This window comes from Hyperolius riggenbachi, chromosome 8, assembly GCF_040937935.1.
Source record: "Hyperolius riggenbachi isolate aHypRig1 chromosome 8, aHypRig1.pri, whole genome shotgun sequence".
Taxonomy (NCBI): Eukaryota; Metazoa; Chordata; class Amphibia; order Anura; family Hyperoliidae; genus Hyperolius; species Hyperolius riggenbachi.
The window spans coordinates 198178886-198190939 of NC_090653.1; the positions used below are offsets into that span (position 1 = coordinate 198178886).

General features: G+C 42.3%; 1 protein-coding gene across 2 annotated transcripts in view; it reads right to left on the bottom strand.

The window, feature by feature from the left end:
- The window catches only part of GABRA3 (gamma-aminobutyric acid type A receptor subunit alpha3), a 258307-nt gene that overhangs the window by 15616 nt on the left and 230637 nt on the right, over positions 1-12054 (bottom strand). For both annotated transcript variants that reach the window (XM_068249708.1, XM_068249709.1), the window contains exons 8-9: positions 9451-9603; positions 3508-3719 (exon numbers count right to left, since the gene is read on the bottom strand). In XM_068249708.1, the coding sequence (XP_068105809.1) occupies positions 3508-3719; positions 9451-9603 (365 nt within the window). The remainder of the gene's footprint in view (positions 1-3507; positions 3720-9450; positions 9604-12054) is intronic.

The following is a 12054-nucleotide window of genomic DNA, read 5'->3' on the forward strand; positions in this document are numbered from 1 at the left end:
CCATTGAAACAAGTCCGTTACCAGGTCCTGTTGTTTCCTGCGGCCAACGTCAATGCCTCTCGCTTGGCAAAGATTTTGCAGGTCCGACAGGCACATGTTCTTGTAGTTCCCGGACATTTCCATGCCAAATAAAATAAAACTTTTGGGGAGGGGTACTGGCTACACAGTCTCTCTGTATATGTAAAAAATATATTGCCTTCCAGCTACACCAACGAATTATTTCGTTTCTGGATAGCGCTAGCGCTATCTTAGATACTTTCAGCACAACACAGGTCCCAACCGCTGCCAAACACTGTCACAGGAGGCCCTAGTGGTCAGACCACAAATGGCCTTCTAAACGGTGCCAGCGCACGGATCGTGCGAATTCTGGTCGCAGTCAATGCGCAGGAACCGTTGGGAATTAGCCGCAGACAAACCAGAAGGGAGCCTGTGAGGTACGGTAATTACAAAATACATACTAATTCAGGGTATAACTGCCACCACCTCGGTTACCATGGGCCCGAGGAGCCCGCTGACTGACTAGTCCTGCGAATAAAAACGGTTAAACACACTCTAGTCTGTCTAGCCAACAACAACCAATAGTAGCGTCTCTTCAGAGACCCGGGATCAGTTCTGTGCGTGCTGAATAATAGGGTAGCTAGAACAACAACTGACTTAGATGCTTTCCTTGCGTTGAAAGACATCCATGGCTACAATTGCTAGGTAATGCCTAATGATGTTGATCCAGGGATTTTATCTGATTGCCATCTGGAGTCGGGAAGGAATTTTTCCCTTTAGGGGCTAATTGGACCATGCCTTGTAAGGGTTTTTTCGCCTTCCTCTGGATCAACAGGGATATGTGAGGGAGCAGGCTGGTGTTGTACATTATACTGGTTGAACTCGATGGACGTATGTCTTTTTTCAACCAAAATAACTATGTAACTATGTAACTATGATAGTGTCGGTTTATTGAAAGCAATATAAATAATTAATATATACAGACAATTATTAAAATCAACAATTATTAAAACAGTAATAGCCAGTATGAAATAAAAAGGGAGAAAATACCTAGGGTTTGTGGAAATATGTCCTTTTGTGGGAAAATCATCAAGTCCTTGGTTTCAAGTTCGCAAAGTTCTTTGTTCCAGAGATAAATTCAAAGTTCAGCAAGACTTAAAATTCAAACAAAATGGAAGATGCCCTTTGTTCAGTTACGACAAGATGGCCGCTAGCCATGTGCCCTTTGTTTCAGAGCTCAATTCAAAGTTCAGCAAGATGTCCGCCAGCCATGTGTCCTCTGGCTGGCAGCAGAATGTTCTCATATAGATGGAATTGGAGGACTGCATTGCCCGGGCAGCTCATTCACTTTTAATGGAGCTGAGTTCAGAGGCGGGCTTCCAGAGTCGGCCCCCAGGCCGGATTATGGTAATCACATCTGGGCAGGGGCTTTCAGCAGCCCCATAATCCTGACATGTTCTCTAGGCCGACCTACGCGGCCGACACACAAATAATAATTACATATTATCGATCCCCAGAACCTACCGATTAATATGATATCAGACATGGCTAGTGCAGCGGATCAGGTTTCTGAGAAGATTCATATCTCAATAACCGGATGTGCCATCACAATGAATTTCATATCAACACGATGGCCAGATTTTACCAAACAAGACTATATGAATATCATAGCTGTGCGATATACGGTTTTCGTATACCGACAGGAAATCCTACCACCCATGCTTTCTTATGGCCCATGCTCGGTGCCGTTTAGTCTGGAGTGGAAGCAGGTTTTGAATAGCCCCCTGCTGGGATTAGCTTCCTGGCTCTCCCTGTTATGAAAGGCTCACCAAATGGAGGTAATTGAGAACAAACATCCTCCAGGACACAGGCCTGGCCCAGGCTCATTAGCATATCAAAAGAGCCATCCTGCAGTTAAGCTGGTGCTCCTACACCATCAATCCAGATTCTATCGATCTGAAGCGCAATCGATGCAGAGAATCGAGTGCGATCGCTTTTTCTTCACAGGCGGTTCCAGGACGCGTCTGCGGCCCCGCAACCGTCCGTGACAGTGAGTCTTGCCCAAGGTCTCCTTCTGAATAGGAGATGGGAGATGAATCCAGTGATGTCTCCCTGAGGAGAAGCGCTCCCACGATCCATCTTCCTTCATCTTCCAGCCAGCGGGTATGTGAGATGTCATGCGACAGGCATAGCGAGACTTCAAGCGATCACAGTACTTTGCGCAGGAGTTGTTGGGGATCTTAAAGATCTGCCGTGACTGTCATTATGGCCACTCGACGCTATGCGATGTTCGCATGGTTGTGCCCCTGTGCCCACATCGCGATCGTCTGGAAAATCATCGGAAGAATTCCGAGGTGGGTACTGTCCTTAAGGCCTCTTTCACAGTGGGACGGTGCGTTTGATATGACGTTAAAGTCACACAACGTGCCCCTAACACAGCGCATGTAGGTTATAAAATTGGACGTTGTTTTGTACTACGTTATGTGTCCCTTGATGCACCGTTTTCGTCACATACTGATGGAACAAAGGCGGCACATGCGTTACATTTAAATAAAAAAAAAAACATGACTGAGCATGTGCAACAAATAACACAGCAAATGTATTGCTAAACGCACAGCATGCAGCAATTTACTAAATATTGCTACACGTTACACACAACGCAACGTGTGCACTGTGAATGTTGCACAGACTTTGCATTGCTGTGCGTTAGTCTGTGTTGGAACATTTTCTAACGTGCGACTTTAACGTCGCACTGTGAAAGAGGCCTAACTCTTCACCACTCTACAAAAAATAATGTTTTATCTCTCTGGAGGGGAAGTGATAAAAATTTTCACAATAGGGACAGAGGGCAGCAGTAAACACTGAAAATAGTGTCTGGCATTGGCCCCTAATGTGCTGCTGTGCAATCACAATTTTCTCTATACTTTCCACATGCGTTGTGATGCAATGATTCCGCTTTCGAGACATTTTCGCTGCACGATTAAAGTTTCTGACAGTATAAACAAAGTGAGGAAATATTTTAAATTGGGAAATGGCAAGATCACATTTGCTATGTGATATTTTTGTGCAACCATTGACCCAAACGAAGGAAAACATTCTGCATGCACTACTTTTGCTTCTTGGTGAAAATCAAATCAACCCAGTGGAAAAAAGGCCTCATGATTATTATATTAATCATGGTGCCCTTGTGACTGACAAATTCTGTCCGATCTGAAAACTGATTTAAAACACCTTCACTAACCCCCTAACCACACCATTTATAAGGTTTCCTGGATCTAACTTTGAAACATCAAATATTTATTGAATAAAAAAACGCTGCTTCAGTGATTTTAGGGTTCACAGACTGTTCACAGACTTTTTATGCACCATTTTCTATTACACATTTTCCCAGTTCTGATTTGCTACAGTATTGTTCTTTGTATCATTCAAAGTATTCAGGCTTTTTTTTAGTAAAGTACATATTAATTCCAAAACCCATCCTATCTAGTCTTAATGCCCCTTGTCTCTTACCTTAAATGTTTGACCTTCCTGAGCTTTTTTTCCATCCCAGGCCCAGCCTCTTTTTGTGAAATAATTGACTGTAGCAAACTCGATAAGTGCAGAGAAGACAAAAGTGTAACATACAGCCATGAACCAGTCCATTGCTGTTGCATAAGCAACCTTGGGTAGAGAGTTCCTTGCGCTGATACTCAGTGTTGTCATAGTCAAAACTGTGGTGACTCCTAAAGTAAAAATGAAAAGCTTTATTATAAATATTATGCATTTTTAGTCCCTTATATAACAGGTATACTGTAGGCTCTATGTTTACTGATATAATTGGTATAGGTATCGTTGTTTAGCAATTATACTTGCCCTAAGGGCTATAATGGCATGTGCCAGTTTTTAGACATCTGTATCAGCTCCTCTTATACTCTATCCCTCTTATTGTATAGCCAATATTCTCTTTGAGAGCATGTTTACTTTACATAGTAGAGCTGTCTTCACATTCAGCCCCCTGCCTAGTTGCTTAGAACATAAATAAGCTTGTTCGGGGACTGCATATTGACTGCACATTAGATAGAGGGAGAAGGTAATTGGCCCTAGACTGCAATGGACATTTGACTATGGCAGGGATTACATTGTGAGCCCCTCTAAGGCACAGCTACTGACAAGACTATAAACTCCGTAAAGCACTGCGGAAGATGTAGGCACTATATAAATAATAATATTTGTAGCCAGCAGACAGAATCAAACATAGGAGCTGTGATGATCATGCAAGTGAGGGGGCACAAAGGATAGCTAATACAAATATATGGTGGGGAGGGGCAAAGTCTACTTAATACTGAAGCCTACTGTGGGGAGGCGGGGTGCAAGGGCTACCTAATTCTAATATCTGGGGGTACAAATGCTTTGTAATACTTAAGGAGGAGGGGACACTAATACTACCTAATACAAATATCTGGGGGTGGGGAGCATAATGGTCATCAAATACTGTATCTGGGGTGGGGAAGACTATTACTGATTCCTGAGCCAGTAAAGCTATTCTCCACCTCTTTGCATGTGGTGCCATTTTGACACTACTGTCTGCACACACACACACTAGCCTGGCCGCCAGACTTCAGCAAGTCACAAGCCGTCCAGGCTTCCAGCCAGCCAAGAGCCCACAAAGCCTCCAGGCTCCACCCGGAAACTCTTTATGCCTCCAGCAAGAGCCCACCAGGCCTCCAGCCAGCCAGAAGCCCACTGTGCCTTCTCCAGCCCACCAGTCCTCCTTAAGCCCTTCAGTCCCCCTCTCTCTCCTTCCCCCCGGGCAGCAGAAAAAAATTGTGTCTGTTCCATATAACTGTCCACACCATATAACTGAATAAAATAATAATTGTCCTCTCCACTTTGTGCAGAACAGATCTGCAGCAAATTGTGAACTGTTCTGGAAGCATTGTAACACAGAATGTCACACTGCAATGTAACCCCAATGTTCTGGTCACAGTGCCTGCAGTGCATTACTGCAAAACAAGCGTGTTAACTATTACAGTGAAGCATACTTTTCATTGACTGTATCACTGCATACAAAGCAACAAATGGTTAACATGTGGTGACTATCTTTCCATTCTGTTGCCTTTCTGCTATTGCAAGTAACGCAAAGCCCACTGTGAACCTAGCCTTACATTATACAATTTTGCGCTTGTTTTCTGCTCTGGACAAATGTAAAGTGCTATTGTGAACTGAGGCAATGTCTGGCAGCAAGCTTGTGCATATATGTGTACACTCATGCATGTGCACATGTGCAGTCAGTGGAAGTCTGGGTTTCTAGACATCATCAAGCCTCTGCATAAATATGTACAGGATCTTCTCAAAAAATTAGCAAATTGTAATAAAGTTCATTATTTTCTGTAATGTACTGATAAACATTAGACTTTCATATATTTTAGATTCAAATACACACAACTGAAGTAGTTCAAGCCGTTTATTGTTTTAATATTGATGATTTTGGTATACAGCTCATGAAACCCAAATTTCCTATCTCAAAAAATTAGCATATTTCATCCGACCAATAAAAGAAAAGTGTTTTTAAAACACAAAAAGACAACCTTCAAATAATTATGTTCAGTTATGCACTCAATACTTGGCGGCAATCCTTTTGCAGAAATGACTGCTTCAATGCGGCTTGGCATGGAGGCAATCACCCTGTGGCACTACTCAGGTGTTATGGAGGCCCAGGATACTTCGATAGCGGCCTTAAGCTCATCCAGAGTGTTGGGTCTTGCGTCTCTCAACTTTCTCTTCACAAATATCCCACAGATTCTCTATGGGGTTCAGGTCGGGGGAGTTGGCAGGCCAATTGAGTACAGTAATACCATGGTCAGTAAACCATTTACCAGTGGTTTTGGTACTGTGAGCAGGTGCCAGGTCGTGCTGAAAAATGAAATCTTCATCTCCATAAAGCTTTTCAGCAGATGGAAGCATGAACCCACTTTTGAACCAGAAACAGCAGCAGAAGTGCCTGACCTGGGCTACAGAGAAGCAGCACTGGACTGTTGCTTAGTGGTCCAAAGTACTTTTTTCGGATGAAAGTAACTTTTACATGTCATTCGGAAATCAAGGTGCCAGAGTCTGGAGGAAGACTGGGGAGAGGGAAATGCTAAAATGCCTGAAGTCCAGTGTTGGTCCACTGTGTTTTATCAAGGGCAGAGTCAACGCAGCTAGCTATCAGGAGATTTTGGAGCACTTTATGCTTCCATCTGCTGAAAAGCTTTATGGAGATGAAGATTTCATTTTTCAGCATAACCTGGCACCTGCTCACAGTGCCAAAACCACTGTTAAATGGTTTACTGACCATGGTATTACTGTACTCAATTGGCCTGCCAACTCTCCTGACCTGAACCCCATAGAGAATCAGTGGGATATTGTGAAGAGAAAGTTGAGAGACGCAAGACCCAACACTCTGGATGAGCTTAAGGCCGCTATCGAAGCATCCTGGGCCTCCATAACACCTGAGTAGTGCCACAGGTTGATTGCCTCCATGCCACACCGCATTGAAGCAGTCATTTCTGCAAAAGGATTCCCGACCAAGTATTGAGTGCATAACTGAACATAATTATTTGAAGGTTGACTTTTTTTTGTTTTAAAAACACTTTTCTTTTATTGGTCGGATGAAATATGCTAATTTTTTGAGATAGGAATTTGGGGTTTTCATGAGCTGTATGCCAAAATCATTAATATTAAAACAATAAAAGGCTTGAACTACTTCAGTTGTGTGTATTTGAATCTAAAATATATGAAAGTCTAATGTTTATCAGTACATTACAGAAAATAATGAACTTTATCACAATATGCTATTTTTTTGAGAAGATCCTGTATATGTGAGTAGAGGCAGAATAAGAAAGGTTTCCTTTTTTTTATTAACTTCTACAGATCTGAAGTTTTAATATCTATTTTTAGTTTATTCAACAAATGCACTATGAGAAATTTCACAAACTAAGCTGCGCTCAAATGTCCCAGCACAGAGTCCTTGCAAGTAGCAGGTAACCAGCAATGTAAACAGAGCAATATCCTCTTCTGACACTGAGGCCAAAACAATCCACTTCAGTGAGATAACCACCACACCACACCCCAAGCAGTGGCCACCCACCGTTAAAATATAAAAACAGGGATATGTCAGGGAGCAGGCTGGAGTTGTACTTTGTACTGGTTGAACTCGATGGACGTATGTCTTTTTTCAATCATAATAACTATGTAACTATGTAACTATGACCGTCTGTCAGATGGGTCTTCAGCGCTTATGTATACCCTTTGCAGTAAAACCGCCCTAATCCAGAAATCAGAGGGTTATCGCGGGAGGGCGATTTTAACGCAAAAGGTATACATTTTAGTTAGTAGATGGCCGCGCATGCTTCTGAAGAGTCGTTTTAAGCGACAAAACTAGTAAACACGGCTTTTACCAACTACCGTGGGGATAGACGTGGACACACGGAGGGAGGCTTACGAGACAGCACAACGCAGCCGACCCGGTGGCCAACTTTTGGGGTAGAGCCCATAAAAACTCTATGTGAATACCCACGCAGCACTGTATGAGTACTAGGTAATGCTTAGTCAGTCACTGGATGGGAGCATGTAGATTAGGCAAGTTGAGTTCACTCAGATTCATAGCATGGGTGCACAGTAATGGAGGTGCATGATCAGGTAGGACACAAAAGGAGGAGGACCCTGCCCAAAGGCTTACAATCTAGAGGGAGAGGTAGAGACACGAAAGGTAGGGGACCAGAGTTCAGCTGCGGGTTTAGAGCACTTGTGAGGGGTGGTAGACCAGAGTGAAAAGGTGAGTTTTGAGGGCCTTCTTGAAGATGTTGAAGAAGTGGGCTTCTCTAATGGGTAGAGGTAGGGAGGAAAGTAGAGGGACGCAGAGTGGCACAGGATAGATTGGAAAGGGTTAGGAGGGAGAACAATAGTGTTGGGCAGGGTTTAGATCATGCATGCCGAATCTTTCACTGACGCATCAGGGAGGGTGGAGGCCAGTGTGCAGACAGCCGTCAGACTCTCCAGTGCCCGCTGCTCAAGCTTCCCAGACTGCAGTATGCACACTACTTACATAATGTTGGATTGAACTGTATTTGATGCCAAACTACTTGGATAAATAAAAAGAAAATCCCACAATTTTTGCAGCAGTGCCAGGTAACTGTCATCTTTGTGCCACTGAAATTTGATTCCTGAAGTTTAATTCCCCATGAATCAGTAAACTCAAGCTGCGCACAGTGTTTGAACTAGTAAGGTCTGAGTTCCCTACCCTAAGTGGTGTGCACTGTGTCTGGAGCTGCTTTGTTACTAGGCGCTGACCTCCAATACCAAGAACCTCAGTTTTGTCAGCATTTAGTTTAAGCTCAGCTAAGCATGTGTTTATTTTCGAATGGGGTCTGTCAATGCGCGTTTGAATGACAAATATAGCTGGGTATCATCAGCGTAGCAGTGGTATGTTAGACCGTGTTTTTGGATGATATTTCCGAGTGGCAGCATGTATATAGTGAACAACAAAAGGGGTAGTATCCAGCCCTGTACCATACCATATTTTAGTGGTACAGGGTTAGACCGGAAAGGCTCCCAAGGCTACCTGTTTTGCCAGCCAGGAAGGAGGAGAACCAATGGAGGACAAAACCATCAATGCCACAGTACTCTAGCAGCTAGGTTAAGCAAGATTTCATGATCAACTGTATCAAAAGCCAATGATAGAGAAAGCAGTATTAGGATGGCACACTCATCTTATATAAAATAATAGATCAAATATGTCATGACTGGATATTTAGATTGATGTGCTTTGAAAGAATATGAAGTTTGGGGCATTTTCTGTTGGCCACACATGCTTCACAAGTTGTTCAATGGCATGGCACTTTTGATCCAATAAAAATGAACACATCCAGGGGCGTAGCAATAAGGGTTGCAGAGGTTGCAACTGCATCGGGGCCCTTGGGCCAGAGAGGCCCCGAAAAGCCCTCCCTCAACTACAGTATTAGCTCTCTATTGGTCCTGTGTTCATAATAATCAGTTCTATAGATACTTTGAATAGTGGTAATTATTAACAAACTGTTCCCCATCTCCTTCTTGCACATTAGACACTGGTTGCCATTGGCAGGTTTTGGTGCACCGTATCAATTGCTGTGTATAGAGGGCTTGGGGGGACCCATTGTAAAACTTGCATCAGGGCCCACTGCTCCTTAGCTACGCCACTGAACACATCCATGTAAACTTAAACTGACAAGTTAAGAATGATTTATTATTTGTAATAGTTTTTAATTAAATAATTTTAGACAATGCTAGAGATACACAATTTAACCACATTTACTCAAACATTCAAATTATATTTAGATTCTTTTGTGATTTTTGCAAAATTGACAATTTAGGAAAATGTACTGTATATTTGTGCCTGGCATTACTCTACAGTAGATGATTCTTGCATAAATTAATGTGATTTTGTACTGTACTTACCAAACACAGTCCTGGCTGGGACAGACTCTCTGTTAAGCCAGAAGGATACTTGAGACAGGATAACTGTCATTATACATGGTAGATAAGTCTGAATAACAAAGTATCCAATTTTTCTCTTCAAATGAAAGTGGGTAGTCATGACTATATATTCACCTAGCAAAAATAAAAAGAAATTATTAATGCAACACAAAAATATACATGTGGGAATTTGATTTACAAATATCACGAGACCTTTATAAGTAAAATTACAGTAACAAATTAATACAAAATAGGAGTCTTAACCATTTTGAGGTACTCAGCGATCCTTTATACATACATGGTCTGTCAGGGGTATTCATACCTATGAATGACCACCCTATAAAAAACAAAGGTGATAATTGCCCATAAAACACATAAAGTGCGGGTTACATAAAAGAGTAAATTTCAGCACAAAATGGCATCACCTTGAGAACGATGACTAGGTGGGACCTCATCCAAGTCACAGTGGTACCCTCCTGGTTTAACAAAATACATCTCTAAAGGGTTTTTTAGAGATGCACTTTATTAATATTGTTAGTATTTGCGGTGTTCAGCTGTACTTAAAGTGACACTGAAGTGAAAAAAAAAACATGGTATAATGAATTGTATGTGTAGTTCGGATAAGGAATAGAACTTTAGTAGCAAAGAAATGAGTCTCATATTTTTATTTTCAGTTATATAGCTTTTTTTATAGCATTGCATCATACTGTCATATTTGCAGTTTGCTGTGTTTTATAGTTTAAAATACAGAGTGTGGTTTGCAGAGCTAATGACCCCTTGAACTTATCTGAATAAAACCATTATATGAAGCTTTCTGTCACTATTTTTTTATGTATAGCCCTCCAGAAAACAGCTCAGAGGGGCTCTTTAGCATGGATAAAAAATTATTAACTCTTCCTGTACCAGAAACAATATATGACTTGTTTCTTTGCTATTAATGTTGTATTTCTTAGCTGTACTACACCTACAAATCATTATATCATAAGTTTATTTTTACTTCAGATTCTCTTTAGGCTAGTTACACACCAGGACGTTGCGATTAGGGGACGTTATAGGGCACATAACGTGCCCCTAACGCAACGCCTGGTGCTCTCTGGTGTGGACGTCGGAGTGAGCCGCGTTGTGCAGCTCACTCTGGCGTCCGTGATGCCGTGATGCGTACTCTTGGACGCATGCGGCATCACGTGGTCCCACCCGGCCAATCGCCGCACAGAGCGGCCGCTCCAGGAAGTAAACACTGCACGTCACTGAGTGCAGTGAATATTAATTAGCCATGTGCCCGGCCGCTCTCCCCTCCTCCCCAACATGACTGAGCATGTGCAAACAGTCTAACGCGGCTTAGCCGCGTAGAACGCACAGCATGCAGCACTTTGCTGCGTTACAATGTAACGCAACGTGGGCAGTGTGAACAGCCCACTTGTGTTACATTGCTGTGCGTTGGGGAAGCGTTACAGGCTGCACTAACGTGCGCCTGTAACGTCCCTATGTGCAAGAAGCCTTAAAGTAACACATACACAGAAATGTTCACATAATGTGCACTTTATAAATCACAGATATGGGAAATGAATTAATTTGCAAATACAGTATATAAGAAATAGGGAAATGTCTGCCAATATTTCTTACAAACAAAAAAAAGCACTGAAATGTTTTAATCAATACTTAGTGCAGCACTACTTAGATGAAAATAATTTATTCCACTCTTAAGGATTTGGGCAGTTTCCATACTCCGCATAATGCTATTCCAGTGTGGGAAGTGTTTTTACGCTTCCAGCATACAAAAGTGTCCACAGTGGGAGTCTTCATGGTTTGGGACCACTGATTTTGAACTAAGAAGCATTGCAGCCTGGTATGCTATGTTATACTGCCCAAAAAGCAATTTTGCCTTTACTCTTATTTTTATAAGCACATTTCAGGTCTATACTATAAAGTACAACCTATTTAGGAGTACTTTCCCAAACAAATCTGGTGGTAATTTCATCACAAATAGGAGTCTAAATAAATGTTTGTGTGACATACATTTTTAACTGATTCACGTTCATGCACTCAGCCGGCTGCTGCACGCTATTGCGCGCGAATGTGCACGTTTCCGACAGCTCCCCTGAGCCAATCCATGCCTGTTTAGCAGGACTGATTGCTGGTACAGCTATTAAGAGTGATCATTCTCGAAAAATGCACACAGGAAGTACATGACTTCCTGTAATGATCCTGTATGTGATCTCCACTTCTGCAGCAGTGGTTGATCCCTTGACCCCTGTGGCTGCAGTGATTGGCCCAAGGGAGCATGTGATCATGTGTTCCCTTGACCAATCAGTATTCTCCCAGTCCCTCATTGAATATATATATATATATATATATATATATATATACACATATAGTGTTCATGAGTACCCCCCCCCCAATGCCCCCCTCTCCCCAGGCAGCAATGACTGGTGCAATGAATCATAGGGTCCCTGAACCAATCAGTGTGCCAGAAGGTCTGTACCCATGATGCAATTTTTGCGACTACTTTTTACGCGACGGACGACTTTTTCCAATAAATGATTGTTTTCACGATATCGTATAACATGGTCTAATAAAAACTAGTTA